General features: G+C 35.8%; 1 protein-coding gene across 1 annotated transcript in view; it reads left to right on the top strand.

Moving 5' to 3' along the window:
• Positions 1–24092, top strand: part of RB195_012837 (uncharacterized protein) — a gene marked incomplete at both ends in the record, with an annotated part of 56775 nt that overhangs the window by 235 nt on the left and 32448 nt on the right. Inside the window, one exon of the mRNA XM_064202401.1 lies at positions 14857–14925. Coding sequence (XP_064058282.1) covers positions 14857–14925 — 69 coding nt within the window. The remainder of the gene's footprint in view (positions 1–14856; positions 14926–24092) is intronic.

The raw sequence follows: 24092 nt of genomic DNA, 5'->3' as shown, positions 1-24092 counted from the left end.
ACGGATTTCAGGTGGACTATTCGTATACGGGATTGTGGATTATGAAGAGTTGGGTGATTCCGTTCATTTCTTCGTAATTGCCGTGAAAAACGGCACGGAAGATACGACTTCGAGCGATCCGGCGCGCTAGTTTCCACAACGAGTTCGATTGGAGCGCGACAGCCCGGTGCACGCGCCGCGTCTTCCCGGCTGTTTTTTTTTACGGGAATTAGGAAGAAATGGACGGAATCACTCCCTCTCCTTAATCTACTATCCCGTATACGAATACTCCACCTGCCTGAAATCCGTACCACCTCAAATTCACGGGGTGATGCCTTTAACTGTTCAACTTCATTTCATCTCCATTTCATGCGATTTCGTTCTTTTCTTTTTGAGGACTTTTAAATAAAATTTAGAATCTAAATTTAAATTCCGTTTTCTTTTTGATTTTGTGTTCAAAACGTCCGGCTCGATCCAGACTATAGAAGGATTGGGCTTAGCTATAAGCAGTAGAATTGACAGCATTAATCGGTGACAAAAACACTCACCTTTGTTGAAGGATGCCCATATATCGAAGTTACGACCATTGCGCCACTGGATTACTTTTGCCTATGAGATTTTTTTCTTGTCGTACGGAAAATGGGATGGCGATTTCATGAGTATTACATTGATCTGAAAATCAACAAAAATTAATTCGGCATAAAAAAAACCAAAAACACTACGTTGTAGTGAAAGAAATTCGCTTTCAAAGAGCAGTAAATAATAATATAAATATAATATGAACAAATAATATTTAAAATTTGTATTTGTAATTTAGATGTTCGTTTATTGCAATTTTGAACGTTGTTAAATTCGTTTTTTTTCGAGCGCGAAATTAAAATTAAAATTTAATTTTAAATTAAAAAAAACACCACTGCTTATGCACTATCTTAACAGTTCACATTATTACTTATGAAAGCAAATACATTGGTTAGATAGAATAACTCGTTAATCTTCGGAAAAAAGGAGAAATAAATAAATAGGTAAATAATTATAGAATGGGTAAACAAAAATATATGAATGAAAATAAAGGAAAAACAAATAAAGCACAAATAAATAGATAATAAATAGGCAAACAAATAGATAAATAAGTTGACCAGAGGCTTATTTTCTCGACCATGTTGCGAGTACGACGAATATTGGATCCTCTACCAGCTAACAACGATCGGCTCGATGGTTAGGCAGCGTTGAAACTGTACAGGAGATCCACAAGCAGAAAGAACACTAAAATAAGATAGTGTTGATGGTGTTTTCTGGACTGTCGTTGGTTTGATCCAACAAAATTTGCTAGATTCTGACGAAAATATCCTCATAGACAAAAAATGTCAGGAAGTGAAGCGTAAAAATGTCTTAAAAGTGGCGGAAAATTGTTCGAAAATTAAAAACGTTTGAATTTTTCAATGAACCTCAACATAGTTAGATCTTGAATTGATTTTTTTGTGAACTCTACATAATGTGAGTCGATAAATTTTGTTGGCTAACGTTTTGGGATGTTTTCGAGAAAATTCAACATCATCATCCAGTACTGATGAAGGTCGGTCCTCCGCAAGACCTACGCTACAGAGATTGAGCGAGCTAGACTAAAAAATTGTTGTTAATCCACTATATCCGGAAGATCTTTCGCTGGCTGCACCGACTATTCTTTTCTTAAGGGTGAAAAATGTTTTAAGAACCAAGATTAAACGGAAATTTGCTTCGACGACTTCATCGGCCCCGGATTTCCAGAATTTTGTGGCAATTCGAGTAAATGTACTTGTTTCTCGTTGCGGGAAAATACGATTTATAAATCCGATCACGTTCGACAAGTTTATACTCGACGTCAGCGTACGATTATTCTATCAACTATTTCTAAAGTTATAAATCATAGAACTAGAAGCTAAACAGTGTCGTCACTGTAATTCGAGGCGTATCTGACGCGAATTTTTGCATCGGCATCATTTTCACATCACATTTCGTGACTGCTTTTCCCAAATAGCACCTAAATGAATTCAATTTTGCGTTTTTTTCAGTCTTCGAATTTTTCATGGTTGCACCAATTAATGGAAGCTTCATGCTGTGTGGCTTTACGTTCCTCCAAGAATCCATTTCTTTTATTTCTTTTTATTTCCTATACTATCCATAATTCTACTACCGTGTCAAGATGTAGCGGAATATAATGGATGACTTTCTTTTTGAAATCATTTTCTGATTTTAGCAAAATAGAAGCGCCAAAAGGTGTTCGTAAGAATAGTAAACATAAACATAACAACACAACATAAAGTGTCTTGGATTCACGAAAATCCGAGACTTTGTTGTGTTTTTTTTTCTTGCACAGCAATCGAAAGTGAGATGTAAATTGAGAACGTTTGGTGTGTTCCCAGCGTCGTATTCTCCAAGTACATTCCTTGGAGTTCAGTGCATTTTTCATCGATTTATGAAAGCGTTGAGTTTTTGCGAGGGAGCAGAAGAGTGCTGAGACGTCCTGAACCGGGAATTTTCCTTTGATCTTCCAAAAAGTTCAATGGGAAGAATAGGGATCCAGTGGAAAGTTTGCAACGCCAAAAAATGGAATTACGATTAGATTCTGTCTATGAGGGGGCGCGTGTAGCACAGTCGATTAAAGGTCCGCTGTGACCGTACGGTCGATGGTTCGAAGCCGTCCTAACGCCAACTAAGCCTTCCATCCCTAAGGGTCGATTAGTTGGTATCGGACTTGTCCGAAAGGATAAAAATCTTAACTTGACCACCGCCTGAGCCCCGCAATTGATTGTGTAGGTCAACACGCATTTCAAAAACCTCAACGATTACGAATTGCAGTAAAACGAGTTGGAGCATCCCAGGAGGATTGATACGCCAGTGACTTTATCCTTAAGCTTTACCCGTCTACAAGGTTTACAAACAAACTCACTTTTTCCAAATTACAATTCGCGGTCAAAACATTTTTATTTATGTTGCATTATTATATGAAGAGCTGTGACGAGAAGAATTTCCTGATACAGTGTGATTTTTCCACCGTACCGTACGCCTTTTAAAGTCTACTTTCCCTTTTGTTTTCCTGATGGACGACCATCCCGAACAGTCAGGATCAAAATAACCAGGAGCCTTATTCCATTCCGTAAGCGGCGACGCCGATTCGAATCGACGTGGGACCATCGAGAACTGCAGCGATGAGTAGTAGTAGCAAAGGTCCCGTTCCGATTCTAATCGCTCCACTTCGAGCGTAACCGCTTACGTAACTGCATTGTGTTTCTTGTCGTTTTGACCCCGCCAAAAAATAATAAAATAACTAATCTACTACTTGTGTTAACTACGTCTTTTTATCATTCGTTCCGTTCTCTGCGCATCCGTTTTTTCTTCCCCTTTTTTTCAACCATTTTCAAAAAGCAGAGCAAAAATCAAAATCCAGAAAATGAAATTCTGAAATTTGCGTTGCCCGGAAGACTGGAACGCATAATTCAGTATAAACACACCTTTTTTGGTGTGATGTAAGCTTGTTCTGCTTGAGAAATTTTCGTAAGTCGATCATATTCCTCACAAGTGTCCGCATTAAAGGCATCACCCAACAAATCCGGAGTGGTACGGATTTCAGGTGAAGTAATCGTATACAGGATCGTAGATTAAGGAGAGGAGGGTGATTCCGTCCATTTCTTCCTAATTGCCGTAAAAAACCGCCGGAAGAGCCCCGGAAGATGCGGCGCCGGCACAAGGCTGGCGCGCTCCAATCGAATTCGTTGTAGAAAATAGCGCCCCGGAACGCTCGAAGCCGTATTTTCCGGGCCATTTTTTACGGCAATCAGGAAGAAATGGACGGAATCATCCACCTCTCCATAATCTGCGATCCCGTTTACGAAATCCTGTATACTCCACCGTACTATACCAAATCCGTACCACCTCAGATTCGTGAGGTGATCCCTTTAAAGTAGGAATAATATTGTCGTTGAGCACATGACGTTTCTATACCTTTTTTTTTATAGTACTGCGATTAAGTTTCATTCCTTTCTAATTATAATTTCGACTCTCCACATTTCTAACTCGTTCATTTTTGCTATATTAGTATTGTACTACACTGTGGGATTTTCCTCAAACGAATATACAGTATATCTCAGGTAGAACAATCATCTCAGGTAGAATAGGCGAAGATACATTTTACTAGCAAGAAAAAGAATTTGGAAAACAGGAAGAAAAGTTCAAGAAAAAAGAAACAATTTGGGTGAATATCAATGATCTACGAACGATGTATGTGTCTTTGAGGAGTCTATAATGAACATCTATAGTGTGAATGGGACCCTCACCATCAAACTGACTTTGACTGATTTGAGTGCACTGTAGGAAGAAAGTTGGCTGCGATAATTACGATAATTGCGATTATTATATTATATTATTATATTCTAAACTTATTAGTCTTTATTGTTGATCATTATATTATATTATTTTATTATATTATAGACGTATTATTATTTATTAATACGTTGTATTATATGATTATATTATTGACTTATTCATTATTTATTTATTTCTTTATTTAGAAATGAAATTCATTTATTTGTTTAGAATTATTATGATTATAATATTCGGGAACAAATACCGTATAAGATCTGTTAATTATTGCGTTATTGTTAAATAATTATTACTTATTATTTGGCTGTAGCTTTTCCATTTGAATGCACCACATTAAAAAAAACTATTCAAAAAAAGGCGGAAAGAAAACGGGGGGGGGGGGGGATGAGAGGACACTTTAAAACTACTGTAATCAAACTGGAATTAGAGCGCAAAAATCGGTACTGGAGCACAAAATTTGTGTATAACTATCAAATAGCTTTCCAATTTGAGAGGTCGATAGTTCTATCAATCGATAGATCATTACTGGATGTGAATAGTTAAATCATATCATATCGTAGTACATTCACTGGGAAAAAAAAGGAACGAAAACGACCTAAGAGGAGGGACCCATTACGCAGTAAGCGTATGACAGCTAAGGATTTCTTCCTTGCTCTAAAAACGTTTTTTGCGCTCCAATTACAGTTCGATTAGAGCAGCTTTGAAGCGTCGCCTCATTCGAACTCAGTTTTCGCACGAAAAAAAGTCCTGGTGATAATTCCATGCGTTTCGTCATCGCGAGTTACTGAAAAAAAAACACAAATAAGGAGTTAACGACCTCCCCCATTCTTTTCCCAATCACCAAAGCATTGAAATCTATTTCTGGTAAGAGTAAAATACAGGAAAGAAAACAATGGGATGATCTAAAAACAACAAGAAAGAGTTGATTTGTGTTGTGCAGCTTTCTCTTCCGGTACAGTTTCCTCCAGAAAATGTCAAAACAGCTAGCTACGTTACGAAAATGAACCGGAAGGATGATTGAGGCGAACAATGGAGCTAAACACGACTTTCGACCAACTAATCCGAACTGATTGACGATGAATCCATGTCTAATTGAAAAGGATGAACGAACACGTGCAGATTTCATGCTCGTATTCTCTCATATGTTAACACTAATGCGTCGTGTACGTAAGGTCCTACGAAGAATGACTTATATTGGTAAGTAGTTCACTTTTTTACCTGAGCGACTTTTGTAGAGCAAATATTGGGTAAAAATAAAAGAAGCGCAAGAAAAGTGCTTTATTTTGCACTATTTTAATCTTTCAAATTAAGGTAAAACAAAATTTCCGCGTTCGAATAAATAACCATAATAATTCTAAATAAATAATTGAATTTAAATTCCTAACAAACAAATAAATGAATAATAAGTTTACAAGATAATGATATAATATAATGCAATATAATTGAAATCAACAATAGGTGATAACTATTATATATAACCAAAAAAAGGTGATATTAACTCTAATAATATAATATAATAATCAATAATAAATAATAATAAGTCTGTAGTATAATAATATAATATAGTAATAACCAATAATATACTCTCTCTCATTTTCCACAGTCAAATCCCTTCATCCAAGATTTGATCCAAGAGTTACTCTATACAACTGAAAACTGGATTATTTATTCGGTGACCCAGGATATGCTGTGGAATTGTTAGCATAATTTTCTTTTCTCTAATTTGTGCCTCTGCCAAGGGCCACGAGGTTGTTGGCGACTTCTTTTCCTACTCTTTTTCGCAATTAAAAGGATGTAATAGCTGAGGGAATGAAATCCATGGCGGCTGGTGTTAAGTATTTTTCCAGAAAACCACCATGTGTAATATAATGAAAATCCATGAATCATACTGTTCTGCCTCTGCCTGGCGTCGATTACGGATACTGTAGAATTTGGAAGAGGAATGGGATTTTCATTGATTATCCTGCTGCTCGTCAAGTACATAGCTGATTAAACCGTTCCTTCTCCAGATTTTTCCAGATTTCTAGTAATGGTCATGTTCAATAGCTTGTTCGAAGTGCTTCTCTTCATTAACGTACGTTCTTAGGTCCGTAAAAGGTCAAGTAGCGCCTGTTCGAGTACACCGATAATCGAACTATTCGAATTTCGAATATTTGTAACTGTAGGTATAGTAGTATCTCGAAGTGTAGCTCAAAGTTATTTGTAAAACTAAAATTTTTTCTATAAAAGTAATCAATTACTTGTGGCTCAAAATTTTTTTATTTAATTATCAATATTAAATAGTAAAGTATTTGTGTTTCTTGATATCGATCTTTTCGAAAAAATTACTGATAAAATTTCACATATGGAATTGAGCAGAAAAAGCAGAACTAAAAAGACCCAAACATTTTCTGACAACACTTATTTTCGACCTTTTTCTTTTTTTCCTTTTTTCTGCCTTTTCCTACTCAATGATTTTTTTTCCTACGCATGTACATACGTAACTGTCATCCATATAGGTGTTGAAATAAATATCTCAATTTCAAATTTCTTGTCTTTCTTGCTGTTTTCATTTTTGGAAATGATTTTTTTTATTTATGATCTATTCGGTTCATATCGGATTCTTCCTGTCGATATTTATCTAAAATTATAGAGAATTTTTATTTAAAAAAAGGATACTGGAATGGTATTTCCCTGAAAAAAGGGTATTTGTCCACAGGGTATTTCCCTGTGGATCACATAGAAAAAATGTGATCGTCACATGAACCTATGATGTATATGTGGTTGGTGTAGCCAGGATACGTGTTTAAACAACCTTCCAGCCTTGTCGTTGGAATTTTTCTCCTTCTCTCTGCATCGTCGCGGCTCCTTATAACTAAACAGCTGTGTATTTAACGGAGATTTTATTCGTTTCTGTTCGTTCTGGTCTCAAAAAGCTGTATTATCCCTTTTTTTGCTAAAAAAAAAAGTGTTATTAGAACATATCCACTAGGTGCGACTGTATATTTGTGTTTTCTTTGTTTTTCTGATCAAAAATAGTAAAGGTACCCCAGAAAAGAAGGAAAAACACTATAAAAATCGAGAAAGACCTCTACCAGAGATTCATTTATAATTGTGCGTAATTTTTACTTAAAAAATGGCATCTTTGCATAATTGCTGCTATTATAATAATTGCCCACCTTGATCTCTGCGCATAATTCGAGTAAATAATGCTAATGTAGATCCAAACACTGTCTGGAGCACGCAAAAAAATATTTATTTGCAGCGATCTTGATGGTCATTATAATTGATAAAGAAAAATTATTGAAAAAGAAAAAGAATGAATTTTTAGGTATCGATGTAATCCTCACCTATTTTTTTCAAAGTTGTTCTTTTTTCTCTAAATGTTTCAAACCAATAGGTTACATTTTCTCGACTGAATGACCATTGAGCCCTCTGATAAACGGTGAGCTAAGCTCCCTGCTCCTGAATTTCTTCATCCTAATCGTTTAAAGGCATCACCCCACGAATCTGACGTGACATGGATTTTCGATGGATAAACTCTATACGGGGTCATGGATTGGGGGATTTGTGGCGGTTCCGCTCATCTCTCCCTAATCGTAGTAAAAAAAGCAGCGTAAAAGACTCCGTTTTCCATGACAATTTCAGTTACGACGCTCCACTTTTGTAGCACGCGCCATATCCGGCTGCGCAGCGGTCGGAAGCAAGTGAGTTCTCCAAGACTGTTTAATCAAGCAAAACCAATGAATAGGTTGTCGAGTGGACCAGAAGGTACACATGGAGGAGCGTTCTAACGTTCCTCGTAGGAACTAAAACGGTTCCCACGTCTTTTCTTAGGACGATCAGGTGGGTGTGAGCGGAACCACTCCTGATTCCGCAATCTACAACTCCATCTCTACCTTCTCCCGAGGATTCAATCACGTCAGGTTCGTGATACGCTGACTTTAGGCCATTTATCGGATTCTTACGGGACCGTTACTTCAAAGCGATGCATTTCCCAGTACAAATATGTAATTTATTAACGGTGTAAGCGAAGCCTGTGACTAATATCCGGCGACTATTACTGTGTCGTTTTCCTTCCGGTGCAAAACGGATACTAGATGTGAATCACGTTGTATGGCTGAATGTTTTTAATTTATTTCTTCGAGGAGTTTAATTTTTGTTTTTTTTTTTCTTTCCGCAAATCAAGCACTAGATTTCTGGCAAATCCAGAACTCTTTCACGGAAAAACATGATCTTTGCGTGAGAACAATAAACGTTGCTCTTGTATTAGAATTTAGTTCCATTTGTTGCAGATGCATCTGCAGATGACAAGAACTCATCTCGTCTCATCAGCTTAGGGACAGACATCACCGATCTCCTCGACATCCATTAGTAATTTTTTGCTAGAGGGATCTAAGAATGGTGGTTGGGGTGGTTAGGGAGCACGTTCTGGAGTTCACAGCCCATCACCTGTATCACCTGTGCTCGATTTACTCGAGCGGGCACCAGTGATACTTCCCCTTGCGCCGTTCTTGTGCAAAGGTTCTCTAGTGGATTCTTTTGTGGGACTCGAAGAGCATCGTATTTTTCTTTGAAGGACTTTGTAAAGAGGTGTGACCATTGGGTCGGCGGTCTTCCTGCGGTGTGTTTGATGTCGCGTGTCGGTATCCAGTCGCTCACGGCTCTGGTTTAACGATGTTCGTTGAAACCCATCACGTGTCCGGCCCACCTAGTCTCACTTTTTTTTGGCATATGCGGCAGCGTCTCTGATCCTCGCTTGGTAACATAGAAGTGAACTTAGAATCCCTTCTTTCACCTGCGTAAAGCGAGTTACTCCTAGCATCATCCTTTCAAATGCACGTTCTGTGAAGCTGATTGTATTGTCCTCCTATTTGCGAAACGCCCCGGTCTCTGAAGCATAGGTCAAAGCAGGAAGAACGGTGGTCACAGCCCCTATCTAATGTATCAATGTCTTTGAGAAGATAAATACGATGGGAACGGAACCAACCATGACTTCTTTCTTCAACGTCGTCCCATCCAATGCCATATGATTGATTTGCTGACGTAAACTCGGTGCAACGGCATTTCGCTGCGGGACCTCGCCGTTTGCTACAGAAATATTACCAGTGCTAAAAAGAGTACACGGAAACGTATCTCTGCTGCGTATTCGTCCGATGACAAATTTTTATTCGATGACAATGTATTCAACTAAGGCACATTTTTCCACTGGAACGCGTTTGTCGAACAGGAAAAATTTCATTGGATACGGGTTCAAAACAAAAGGCTCTCTAATTTTCCGTTCTTAAGGTTTGGGATTACCTGGTTAGGGGATTTTTTTCGCAAAATGGAAAATGCACATTGGAAAGTATTTCCAAATTTTTTTTTATTTCATAATAACAGAACTTCTTACTGTACAAATCTCTTCTGATATCTCTGTTCAGATTTTTTTTGAAATTATTCATTCTTTCTTTCTTTCAAATAATTTGAGTGAATTGTCAAAGGACATTGGACGAAATTAAGCATTTTCGGCATCTCTTGTTTCTTGTGTTTGTTCTAGACGATAATCCCGCTGAAGCTGAGATGGATGCTGTGTTTAGGAAAGAAACAGTGATCGAAAATTATAACCTAACTACCCTACCTACCCTTCTTTAATACCTATCTAAAAAATTCCATTCATTGCTCATCTTTAAAATTACTTTTTCAAGTGTTTTGTTCTAAACTACATGTTAATGATTCCCTTTTCTTTTTTCATCTTCATATAGTGCTAAAAATTAGGAAATTTAAATTTATCTGTCTTATTATTATTTATCTATATTTACAAAATTTATCCGTCTTATTAAAAACTGCTGTTTTTTTTTCCCTAACTACTTCATTCTATGCCAAAGAAGGGAAATTTTGGAACATCTCTCCATAAAAGTTTTCCAGTTGTTTTAATAAACACAAAGGGATTATAAAATGACAAATTTAAACTAGTTCGGATCAAAAATTTCCAATGCAGCAGCTGTCGATTTTTCTGCAAATTAATCCGACTGCAAATGTTAACCACACATCTGCTGAGATGAGGAAAAAGTCCTTAAGAAAATCCTTCTTATTTGGGATTTTTTTAGAGGCGGCATTAGAATAATTCCGTACGAGAGTATGGCTTTCAAGGATTTACTACGAGGGGTATATGAGCGCTCGCCTTTCAGTGTAAAGCACTCATAACCTCAGTTTACTGAAGTTATGAGCAAGCCATCGTTTACTACATATATGTTTCCGGAAGGCCGCCGTTGTCTGTGAAACGCTGCCGCCAACATCTGCGTTGCGTTTAAGTAGCACATCCATTGTTTATTGTTGGTATGAGCGCTTCCGGTTGGGAAGATTGTATGGGTCGAACACCAATCTCATTCTGGATGTCCTACCGCCTTGAACCGCGTATAATCTCCGCGCTGCTTTCAAAACGAAGTTTAGTGCCAATGCTATGTCGGAATGTCGACGACACTTAGGTGAATCCAGAAAACCATCGTCAACCACCTTCGCATTTTCTCTACCGTACCATCTATTTTAGTAACGGGATCTCGACGTGGGTGTCACATAAACCACTTCTCTTGGATAAAGCGTAGAAGATTTGCCTGTAAATCACCGCCCACGCACATAGGAAGAACTTTCTCGAAGATACCATCAAAGAAGACGAGAATTCATTCTTGTATGTCAATCATATGGGACACTGTGGCCGCATTGCCACGAATCATCTCAAAAAAGAGATTAAAAAAGAGATCTACATCAGAAGAAAAAATTCTGCACCGTTCTTGATACGATTCCCTAAGGATATTCTACTTCAAATTAATTTCTACCGAATCCACAATGGGCACTGAGGTGTGCGCCATCACAGTTTTGGGATTTGAAGGACCCTATTCGCTAGAAATGCCTGAGGCGCGTCAATGTCTGTCTACTACACTACAACACATGTCCTCCTATTGCGAAAGTGATCCAGGCAAAAGATTCCCGATTTCGAATGGGAAGAGTTATCCGATACTGCTTATTAGCCCGATCTGACTTCTTATGACGCCAACATCTGTTGCCCAGAAGCATCATCTTTGCGAAAAAAAAAGTCTAACGATCAATCAAAACTTGAAATTGAATTTTTTTAACCTATTTGACTCGCGGCCGCCATACCTCTTGGCCATCGGTGGCCATGAAAACGCTATCGAATCGTTAAGGAAACCATTATGGAAAACCATATTATTCATTGAGATTTCATTGTAATAAAAATATGAGCATTTGAAAGGAAAAAGGACTTTAGGAGTTTTTTTATCGTCGCATCACATAAGAAACTTTTATGTGTTGACTTTCACTAGATTTTATTTTTCCACATTTTTCTTCGATTGTTCGAACATACGAAACCTTCACGGAAGTGTCAAAATGAAGTGCCATCTACATATTCTGGATTACGAATTTGATTGCCATTTCTTCCATTAGTCAGAGGGAAATCCAATGTTATAGTCATGGGAAAAATATTATTAAAGTTATTATTGAATTCGTATGAGCTATTTTTCAATTCTTAGTTCCAACTATTTTTCAAGTGTGTTCACCTACTGGAATATCCAAATTTCTAATGAAATGTCAGAAATGTCATGGGTCTTAGGATATGGTTAACTGTTTTGTATGTATGGAAAATTTCTATATTCTTTAATATTAATATTCTATGGATTTTACAAAGCTCGAAATTGAAGCCAAACATGTATTCATGGGAAAAGGCGTTGGTTATATATCGGTGAAATAATTCTAACCACTTTTTCATATCCAAAGAAATTATGGTGAAATTTTCAAATTGTTTTTTTTTCTAAAATTTGTGATAAAAATTGGACTCTATCTTTTGTAAGTGGTACGATTTTGTCATTTTCATTCTTTTTAACTATGCTTGGGAGGTTTTTCGAATAAGTATTTATTTTTTTCCGTACTATTTCTAATCTTTGTTGGTGGGTTGGCGAGGGTAATTTTAAAATTACTTTTAGGTAAACTTTTTGAGGTAAAAAATGAAGTAAATTCTAGTAAGTAAATTCTTCCTATTAATTTAGGTGAAGCGATTTTTTTTCATCCTCATTAACTACATATAGTTGGGAGTTCTTTCGAATAATTATTTTGTTTTTTTTTTCCCCTGGATTTTTTCCTATCTTTGTTGGTTGACGAAAATCAGGCCACTCGTTTGTGCAGTAATTCGTCGTTGTCGTAAGAGAGAGAGAGAGAGCGAGAAATACGATACGTTCTGCAGCCGCCATAGAATATTCAACGTATTAATCCTTTATCGTTACCTCACTACCGTTTTTATAATCCTTAATTTATTTATGGTCTTTAATCTTTTAGCCAATTTTTCTGCTACACTATCATTAATACATCCGTATTTAATCCACTAATCCACATTGAATTCAACATCAACGAGAACAATCGTCTCAGATTTCATGGAGAGAATCGAGTCCTAATTGCTCTAGGCCATTGTTAATGAGTGCTTCTATTTTTTAAAGCATAGCTAGCTGTTAAATGGTAATTTATAGGTAATACCAACGTCAATTCATCAATCACTAAGGAATTTATTCCATAAAATTACTACTTTTTACGTGTTTTTAGTATTTTTCTTTTTTGTGGTCCCTCTATGGTTGACCAATCACAATATACGTTGATACTTGAATACTTGTATGTGTATGTGTTTAAATTTGAATGTTTGATTAGCTGAGAGAAATCTATGACGTCGATTTTCTATTTCTTCCTTTTTATTTTTTATTTTCGATTTATTTTACTTGATATCTATTTTTTTTTAAATGACTATATGAAAATGAGCTTTATTCACCATCAAGTACCATGTCAGTACCAAAAAAAACCTCAAAAAAAATTCTTGAAAATCAGTTCATCAGGAAAAATCAAAAAAAAAAATCCAAAAAGTAGGAAAATTTTAATTTCAGAAAATTTCAAAAATTGTTTATATATTATATATTATACCTTATATATTTTATAATTTTTTTTTCATATAGGAGCTTTGATCCACGCTGCTCTATCTTTTATAACATATTCACATTATTGATCCAGGTACGGTTACATGTTTCAATTTTCCACTAGATAAAATTCCATAAAAATAAATTTTTCACGAAAAATCAAAAAATTCAAAAAGTAAGAAAGTGTTAATTTCAGAAGACTTCTTATAACTTCCCAATTCGAAAAGTTATAATTTTCCTATTCAAAAAATTATTATCCATACTGCAGTTGGGTTTGAGTGGTCCTGGTGAGATCGCCTACACGTCTGCGCTGTGAAGGGTTCGACACTGCCCGCACAGAATCAGTTAAACGTTTCTTCAGGACCTCCTGCTATCCATGACTTAGCATTAGTGTTATTTTCTGTGATAAGGACAATGACTTAGTATATTGCATGGGTTTCGCAGGCTACTATCCAGATCAAACGGATAATTGGAAGTGAAAACCTTCCTGAAAACCGCTTCACCTCTCATTAAAGACCCTCGTGAAAAATTCCTCCTCTTCCCAGTTCCATTACAAGTCCCTATTGCTCCTCTACATTCGTCTTACGTCTCCGTGTTGAGAAAATCCCAAACACACGCTTGATCCTAGCCATAATGAAGAATATAATGTATTATATTATATATAATTATAACATACATTTGTTCGCTCCAAAAATTCAAAAAAAAAAAATCAGAAAAAGAATGGAATTCACGAATGAAATAATGATGACCGCGCTGGCAAATCCCAGTGGAATTAATCGTTGCTGAGTGCATCATCTTTTTCATAACAATAATTTAAATGTACTTCTAGACTTACTTCTAAACTTTTATTGATTGGCTCTTCTTTTATAATTCGTAACGTGAGTTTTAACGCGAGTTACTTAGCATTAGAGACCACGGTTCACGGTTAACTGAACTTCGCGGTGTTCACGATTTTTTTTCAACGCTCATATTTTTCACTTCAGTGAAAGGCACAAAAAAAAAGAAAACTTGTAATAGGAAAGTTGCTAGCCAGGATTTTTTTCCGAGCTTCCGCATCACCAACCTTTTCGAACAGATCCCTGCACTTAACAAAGATGATGGGAAAAAAATGTTCAAAATACACACGTGGGGTGCGTGGTTTTTCTTCAGTCGCTACACCAAAATATTTCCTCAGGCCTTTCAAAATTTGTCTAGAATAAGTGTAGTGCGCAAAAATCTATTATAACATACTTTCAATAACTGTAAAACTATAGACACATGTATAAACACATATATAAATACAAATATGACAACAAATGTTTATTATTTCCTTCTGACGTTTGTTCAGCAGATTTTGACGAAATTTTCTTGACAATCCCTTTAGCCTAATTATTTGGAAGAATTTCCAACGTTTCATTTTCTTTTCCTGAAAGAATCGAATCGATTCCTCGCGATTCTTGCGATTAATGCGACCGTTTGCACGTCATTTGATTTGTTCCGAGAAAATTTCCTGATTTGCACCCGAAATGTTTTTTTTTCCCCACTGAAGCGCAGAAAATCTCATTATCTTGAGAAAAGTAATCGAATGCAAGTCTCTCTCTGTATGTCGTTTCAGAAGTTCCAACATCGCTTCCGCAAATTCGCGTCACTGTTTCACAGAGTGCGTCGACGATGAGCACTTCGCGTGAGTTCCATGTTTTTGTTTTTGTTTTTTTTTCTGGTGTTTTCTTATATTTTAGGTGATACCCTCAATGGATTCATTGGTTTCCCTATTTTTTAAGTATTGATTCAATGGAAACAAAAAATTCTCAGGATTAAAGGTTCAGAATCAAAGAGACATATTATCGTAAAGTAAAGGCATATAGTCGCCTACAAACATGTTCACTCGGGCCGACGCAACGCGTCCGCAGTTGCAAGCGCTCGCTTTCGTTGCTGGACCCACATGCAGTTTTGAAGGTGGCTTGCATTGCTGACGTAAGTGACCAAGTGTGGCGCCGACTACAGTTATCCTTTCAGTTTTTTTTTTCCTGGTCGTTCAAACTATCCCTGAAACTACAGTACTCACTCCATTCGATGGTTCTTGCACAGTTTCTGTGCGGAAATTCGGATTTTTCCGGATTTTTCGAAAATGGGTCCTACTGGCTGCGAATTCTCGTTGATAAAACGTCACTTAATCAATACGAAATGAATTGAACTTAAATGTAGCTTTATTGATTCAAATGAAGCAAGTTTAAGTGTTATTTGCGCTGCATACAATGCTTCAACACTCATTTCTTATCGATTCAAGTTAATCGTTAAGTAAATTAATGGTTAATTTTAATTAACGATGGAAATTGGTCCCTTTCGTTTGTCCTTTTTTCCACAATCAAAAATGGCGCACATGATAAGTTGGTCTCAAGGGGAAACGCAGCGCCGGGAATACCTTGACAAATTTTCTATCAATTCTCCCTTCTTCTATCTCCTATGTGGATAAATTTATTGCTTTTTCTGTTTAGAATTCTTTTAAGAATATTATTTCAGCGTTTTATCTGTTTTACCCGTTGGAAAGCTCGGTAGCGTTATTGATTTAATCAAGAGCAGATCGATAAGTTACGTAGTGATGATTTTTTTCCAGGAAAATAACCATTTCATCATGAAATCGGTCGCTATCTCTCTTTAATGGTTGTTAATTCCGCTTAGTTGTCTTCATGCTGCTGCGCTACACGCGCAACTAAGCGGTACTTCTAAGCAGCGATCTGTATTTTTCGATTCCTTGAAGGCCACAATTGTCCCAATGTATCCATAGCAATTTCAATTATTTTTGGGCAATATGTGGAACGGTGCCCTTCTTCTAAAAACATTTTCCTAAAATTTTCCAAATGATTAGTGGAAAATGTCACCAGCCTACGTGTTGGTTCTACTTGAATAGGCAGGTTAGGAGAGCTTATTGATCGTCGACCACTTGTTCGTGAACGCTTGCACAACAGGGCGGGGGGTCCTCCCGTGTCTCGTAGGAACAAAAGCAATTTCCCACGCTGTTTTTCGGGACGATTAGAGGGAACTGAGAGGACCTACGCTAATGCTCGTACTCCACAATCAGAACTCTATTGTTTCCCACAGATTTCCGCAGTACGTCAGCGTCGTGACGCGCTGTCTTTAATTGGCGAACTGAGATCCTCTGACACAGTTGCTCGCATCTTTCCTGGGATCTGTCATCCTTTAATATGGATTTAACAACACTAACAACTCTTACCAAAGATTCCATGCTTCCTCCAGGTACTCAACCTCTATGCAATAGGCTTTGGCGGTGTACTGGACGTTAACACCTTTTGCAATATTTGACCAACTTCCACTTTATACCCTAACAAATTCTATAGCTCAAACGTGCCCAAAGCGTGCATACTCAAACACTTGATTGCGCTTTAGTATAAACAGAGCCGCAGCATGTATCTAAAAATTAAATACGTAAGTGCATTTGGTAAATAACAAACCATTACCTTCGAAGAGGAATTGAGTTTTAGAAAGAGTACATTATATAGTGTCTTCCAGTTTCAACATTTGACGATGTTTTCGTAATTATTCCATATTCTTTCCTTGCCATTTTTCGTAATTTCATTTTTTTCATGTTTTGTAGGGCTTTTACTCTATTTTTAACACTACTCTACCGTATTATCCCCAGAGCTGCTCTTGATTTCTTACGAAATCAATAGAAACAAGCTTACCGAGGCTGTTTACGTCTGCAAAAACAGGTCAAAAAACGTGATCGGTGAGGAAAACTGTTGTTTACCTACTTATGTCACATTTATTTATTTAATTACTTGTTATTTGTCTATTTATTTTGTCCATTTGGTTATCCTATTTATTATTTATCTTATTCGATTATTAATTTGACTGAAAGATTGATTTGCGCTTCTAAATATTGGTTTTCATCAGTCGACTTGTTATGAAAATCGTTCACCGTTTAATTTTCAGTTTTTTTTTTCGTGCCCATTCCTACAACAATTATTCTTCAAGGAATTTATCGGGCTCGAAATGTGCGTCTAATGTTAAGAATTCTAGAACTAAATGCAAATAATTAAAATTTCCCCATAATATTGTCATAGCTCGAGATATTTTCCATAATTTTTACTTTGTTACCATTCAATTATTCCACTATTTCTGTTTTATTTTTGTTTTCGTTTTATTATTTCAATTTTAATTTTATTTACAATTGCCAGAACTAGATGTGTTAGGAAAATCCGACGAGCCAAGTACAGCCTACGTATCGTTCAAAAAAATGACGCTGGTGAAATTCTGAATATCTCCACATGTTAGAAATTACGTCGAAAAATTGATGACGTCAGTGAGTGCGCAAGAAAAAGCTGAGGAACAAAGGGGGATTTTATCTTTTTCGTCGCCCCGTGTTACGTCACTTATTGAATGTGTCGTGATAGAAGTAGTTTTAGTGTCTGGAAAAATTCCATAGCAAAGGACCAAGGATAAATGTGTACGACGTTGATCAATTCCTATGGGGATCCGCCTAGGCGTTCAAATTTATTTGAGAACCTCGCTTGAGGTTTAACAAAGCCTACAAACTACAGGTTCATACTGTAGAAGATACAGCAGGATTTTTTCTTTGATTAACCCATTCTCTTGGGTTTTTGATCTCTTCGCACAGAATTTGAGAAGAAAAAAATAAAATTGTAAAAAGCTCACAAAAATTTTTAATGTTCGATCTGCTGGTAGATAGGTTTCTGGATTTAGACTATAAATTGTGACTATCACAGCGGAAACGTAAAACACCTCGTAATGGAGAGAACAAATTCAAGAGAGATATGAATGAATGGCAGTGGACTGATCTATTTATCCAACAAAGCAACTTTTTACGCCATTTGGATCGACGTTATGAAATCGTTCACGATGTATTCCACCGCTCTTTGCGAGCGTTAAAATCGCCTTATTGTGTAATTATACATTTAATCCACCTAATGCGGTTCTGTTCAGTCATATAAATGTAAATAGCAGCGTCGTCAGGTAAATTGATCAGTTCGCTGCTTCAAAAGCATCTTTTTTACTACTTTCATAACGATTATTTTTGGGCTTCATTTTTGTTAATTTGAACTCACAACCTAAACCCTACTTTCTAACGGATAGGACTCAACTTTTATCAATTCCACAAAAACGCAGCCTTTAAAACACTATCCCTAAATTTCGTATCCACACTTCAAATAAATAATAATTCATATCTCGATGAAATTGACTGAAGCGTTTTCTGAGTTAATTATATAGTTGACAAAATGACGGAGCCATATAATTTCGCGTAAAAGCTATATAGTTAATAGCTAGGTGTTGATGCTGTGAAGAATAGAAATAAACAAAAAAAATAGTTTTTTTTGTGAAAAAAAATTCAATACCGATGACAGAAACCGAAAATGATGCTGGATGACGTTTAAAATTTTGAAATTTGCAAGAGAGAGAAAAAAAAAAAACCCCGTTGAGAATAGTCATTTATGGCTCTATTATGGATGTGTCCTTTAAGTGCAACATATGCGGGTTTTTTTCCTCTCCCTCCGGCAGCTGATTTGACGCCATTCGTTAATGATCCTTCAAGCTTTAATGACAGCGTTTCATAGGTGCTGTTCTCCTGAACATAGGAGAAGATGAAATTCTCTTCTTTTGGTCATTTTTCTTTTTGGAATTCATTACTCCATCAATCTTTCCCAGAAAATATTCGGGATTTTCTTAAATTTTCTTCATATCATTATCATTCATATCATTATAATATAAAAAACTAATAATATAAAAAATATAAAAATTTCTGATATAAAAATAAAAATGATAAAACGAAAAATAATAGAAAAAAATAGTATCATCATTATCATTATCTTTTTTCATTGAAATTTATCTATGAAACCATCAAATCCTTAAATAAATTTTAACATTAGTCATACTATATTAAGTAATTAAGTAATTAAGTAAAATTAGAAATAAACAGATAAATAAACTTGAAAATGAGCAAAAACTTCCCATAAAAAATAAGCCACTAATATAATAGATAAGTAAGTAAATAAAAATAATTAAATAAAAATAATGACAAAAATAATGTTATAAAAATAATGAAAAAGCACCTGCGCCTTTTCCATTTTTGCAAATAAAAATTTTAGGAGAATTCTGGAACAGAGATATTAGAAATATGGAAGAGAATTGTAGAAACTTATGAGGTTTCGACTTTAGATTTTGAAAAATTTTGATCGAATTAATTTTAAAGAGTAGGAGAAGGAGGAAACACCACATTATTTATGGATAGATCCAATATAACGCTAATATGTTGGCCCTGCAATATTATTTGAATTCATATATTTTATTGAAGGAAATGTTATGTGTTTATTGATTTTATTCCCAGCAAATTGCGGAATTCATTGCCCTTCATAGCTCCACGTTATTTACCCGCCACTTCAAAATTCATTTTTTCACCTCATCGACCAAATTTTCTCAATTTACATCTCAGATGATTGCATAAATTTGTGTCTTATCCGAAAATTAACGTCAACAGGTGAAATTTCAAAAAATTAAGGTTTTTTCTATGACGGATGTAGTCCCCATTGTTCTTTACTATTGTCTCCCAACGGTCTGCAAGTTTATAGGTTCCATTTTTGAGGGAAAAGGTCTGGTTTTTTTTTCTAAAAAAGAATCCAGAATCCAGAACGATCCAGAAATACTCAAGATTAGACAAGAACAGCACAGTCAATTAAAGAAAACATGTGTTCCATCCATGAATAAATGTCCCAAAAAGGAAAACCTGGGAAAAAAGCAAGAATTTTTTCAAGAAACTCATGCTAAGACTCTCTTTTTATTCAGATGGTTTTCATTTGAGCCCTAAAGGTTTTCAAGTGATATTCTCAGGATCGTTAAAGGATTGGTTGTACTCACAGAACGAAGAACTTCCCAACGTTGAGTACATTTGAAACCTCAGTTCCTCGGAGACAACATTCAACAACAATCACTGGGTCCCATATTTATTGGGACAAAATTAATAAATTCATCTTCTTTTTCACAATTCAATTTGAATTCAATAATAATCTACCTGTTTTCTGTCCTGCAATTGATATCCATCTCCGCTTTTTTGAAAACAGCACTTGTGGAGGATGCGCAAGGTTTTACTAGTATAAACAGATCAGTTGGACTCAAAAGCAAAAAATCAATAGACTTCCGTTTTTTTTTTGGCTGAAAGATGACGAGATTAGATCTCCAGAAGTGCAAAATTCATTCGCAAAATATCAATATTGGAATTATTATTGGTTTTTAAGCTATAAAAGGCCCTAGTTCTTGTTGGATACTCCCTCCTACACTGCCACTGTCAACTCTACGTCCTCAAGGAATTTTTCTGCAATTATTTCGTCTGTGTAGCAGACTTTAAACATGAATACATTTGAATTTTTCTGTTTATTATTATTTTTATTATTTTTTAAATTTATTTTTGTGCATATATTCCATTTCAAATGCTTTTAATTACATGAGTTTCATAGAATACGCACAATTGTTGCAATACTGAAGGAAAAGGTAGAACGTACCAATTATAGAAAGTAAGTGAATTGCAGCAAATGCGTCGCGTTCGTCGGGTTGAACACGGATCCGGCTCCAACTAAATTTGACGTTTAAAAGTCAGTCTTTTTAAGATTAATTCCGGATTTAGTAATAAAAAGAAACTGGCACACTTGTCTGGCACAAACTCTAAGCTCCTTTTCGAGTAAATTTGAATGCTTTTCTTCTGTTTCCGCTCTTTTCCTGAGATTCTTCGATTTTTGAGCTGTCAGAATAACCCAATACATGGTAGCTTTGAGGTATCGGTTCGATGAAAAAAAGTCAGACTTTTGACAAAATGAAAACGTTTGATAAATCTCTAAATTCCTTCACAACGTTGAACCTCATTCCAGACAAACAGGTTACACATTAAAAAAAAATATCCACTACTTAACTCACTCAAAACTATGGAGGTGGGGAACGTGTTAAAAACATCTATGTACGTCAAAGCATCGACGGGAAACATTGTGACATCTTCATGTATTCGTAATCTGAGCGCTTGACGTAACTACGTTCTCGTTGTAAATATCATCGTTTATTCATGATTTCGCTATATTCGAATCCAGGAATGATTCGAGTAAATACATAATAGCTTATACCTCTCTCATTTATTTTGTTATGCGGAAAATCAGGAGAACTATCCTATTATTTTCCGGCTATCAGCTCCAATAACTATTTTCTTTAGAATTTAACTACTAAATTTCTACCTAAACCTATAATTACCTATAATTACCTACCTATAATTTACCTACAGATAATACTTATAAAAAACGAAAAAAAAACTACCTATAATTTTTCACCGATTCATTTAGCTCTAATAATTGTTTTCTTTTACGTATTTTTATTTAGAATAAAGCAAAAATTTCAATATATATATATATATCAATATGTAACTGGAACCAGAAGAATTCCAGAAAATTCGCTACATTGCTGTTCTGCATCTAAAACCACTTTCCTCAAGAAAATTTAACTTTCACTTTTTTTCATACTTTTCAAATTGAATACTGTCGCGAAGAGAAAATGAAATAATGTTGCTCATCAGTCGAATTTCCTCTTCGTTACTGAGCTGGTAGCGAATTCATCTTAATCATTCCACAATTTCCAAATTATTTTCATCTTTTTCTCAACGATTTTCTCAGTGCACATAAACAAATTGTTTTCCTTCCGTTACAGGTGCAAAACTTGCCCAAATCTCGTCTTACACGATTTCTATGTTCACTCAAATGCTTTTTTTTTGTGAAAAAGAGAATAAGGTTCAATCAAAAGTTGAAACGTACAGCAAGACGAAAAGAAATAATATGTATTATAAAAATATATCCTAAAATATAGAAAATTAAAATATATTCCTAGCTTTAAAAAATTTCCTCGTGCTGAAAACATCTTTTTAACTAAGAATTTCTAAACAAGAAAAAGAACCTTTAGTAGTCTTTAGTAGATCTCGGGTCTAAAAGATATCAACTTTTTTCAATGAATACATGTAATTTGTTGTGAATTAAATTTATAAATTCTCTTAATCGTTTGAATGCCACCTTAACGTCTGTTTCTATTCATAAACAACCGCGAAAATCGTTTAAAGGCATCACAGCACGAATCAGGTGTGGTACGGATTTCCGGTGGAGTATTCGTATATGGGGCCGTAGATTATGGGGAGGAGGGTGATTCCGTCCATTTCTTCCTAATTGCCGTAGAAAACGGCCCGGAAGATACGGCTTCGAGCGTTCCGGCGCACTATTTTCTTCAATGAGTTCGATTGGAGCGCGCCAGCTTTGTGCACGTGCCGCATCTTCCGGGCCGTTTTTACGGCAATTAGGAAGAAATGGACGGAATCACCCCCTCTCCATAATCTACTATCCCGTATACGAATCGACCTGAAATCCGTACCACCTCATAGTTAAGGCTCCAGAAGTGTGTGCGTGTGTGTGTGTGTGTGTGTGTGTGTGTGTGTGTGTGTGTGTGTGTGTGTGTGTGTGTGTGTGTGAGTGTGTGTGTGTGTGTGTGTGTGTGTGTGTGTGTGTGTGTGTGTGTGTGTTCAGTACCAATGTTGACGAATTTCGCAAAGAATAAATAAATACATATAATAGTTCAATACATAGCTTTGAGCGCGCGTGTAGCGCAATCGGTAAGAGGTCCCCCAGTGACTGCACGATCGATCAGTGGTTCGAATCCTCCCTAGTGTTCACCAAGCCTTTCGTCTTTTTGGGGTCGATAAAGTGGTACCAGACTCGTCTGGGAGGATAAAAACACTGATTTAATCGTCGGCTAGCGCGTGTCTCAAGCGGATTAACGCCGAACACTTTATCCTTTATGTAGACTTTCCAGAAAATTAATCTCTACGCTGCGAAATGATCAGTTTTAACTTTCGAGTTTTTCCGAAAACGACACCTTTTTATTTTAATGAATGATGTGGACGCTTTCTTGATGAAGCTTTTAAGACCGAATACGATATTTTTCGAAACAAAAAATAGAAATAAATCAGTCGGAAAATGTCACAGTAGCTTTTAGAAGCAAAATACCGTAGTAATGATGACATTTCACAAAAGTTCGAGCTTGTGTGTGATTAATATTACAGATATTTAAAGTCACTACACTTTCATAATAAAGTTGTTTATCTCACGTTAATGACTTTTTAACGTAATGAGCATCACCGATTACAAAGAACGAAGCGTCACGCGATCCTTAACGTACGTACTTTGGGAAAAAAAAACAAAGCGTAGAAAATAGGAAATAAATGACGATAGTATGAGTGCAGGATAACTCCGCGCTATCAATTGCTGGTATCCAAGAAGAATCTTCTCAGCACGGATATTTCTGATTGTTCTCCATACGTCGGCTAAAGCGGCTACAGATCTAAAATCTTATTCTGGATATTAATTCATTTCGGTTATGGAAATTCACATATACCTGGATTTGAAAAGTTAAAAAAGAATGCGAGAGACAATCAATTTTTTGAGAGCTAGCATGGATTCCTTTAGGTTTATGTGTCAGAATCCTAATAATATATAATTGTATATCAAATTATCATTATATATCAAATTAATTATATATCAAATTGAATAATATATCAATTTTTATTTCAGTTAACGATATTTCAGGTGAATGACTGAAGTCATTCGACTAGCACACATCTGTTTCAAATTTAGGACTTTTATTTATTATTATTGTCCTTCGTTTGTCTATTTGTTTTTGTTATTCCTATTTTTATCTGTTTATTTATTATTTATTTATTTATTATTTTATTATTCTCTACCCTTTCGATAGATTTGTGAACGATTCTTGATTCACCTAATTATATCCCAGAATGAATATTCGTTC

The sequence above is a fragment of the Necator americanus genome, chromosome V, assembly GCF_031761385.1.
Source record: "Necator americanus strain Aroian chromosome V, whole genome shotgun sequence".
NCBI classification, from domain to species: Eukaryota; Metazoa; Nematoda; class Chromadorea; order Rhabditida; family Ancylostomatidae; genus Necator; species Necator americanus.
This window is presented reverse-complemented; position numbering and strand designations above follow the sequence as displayed.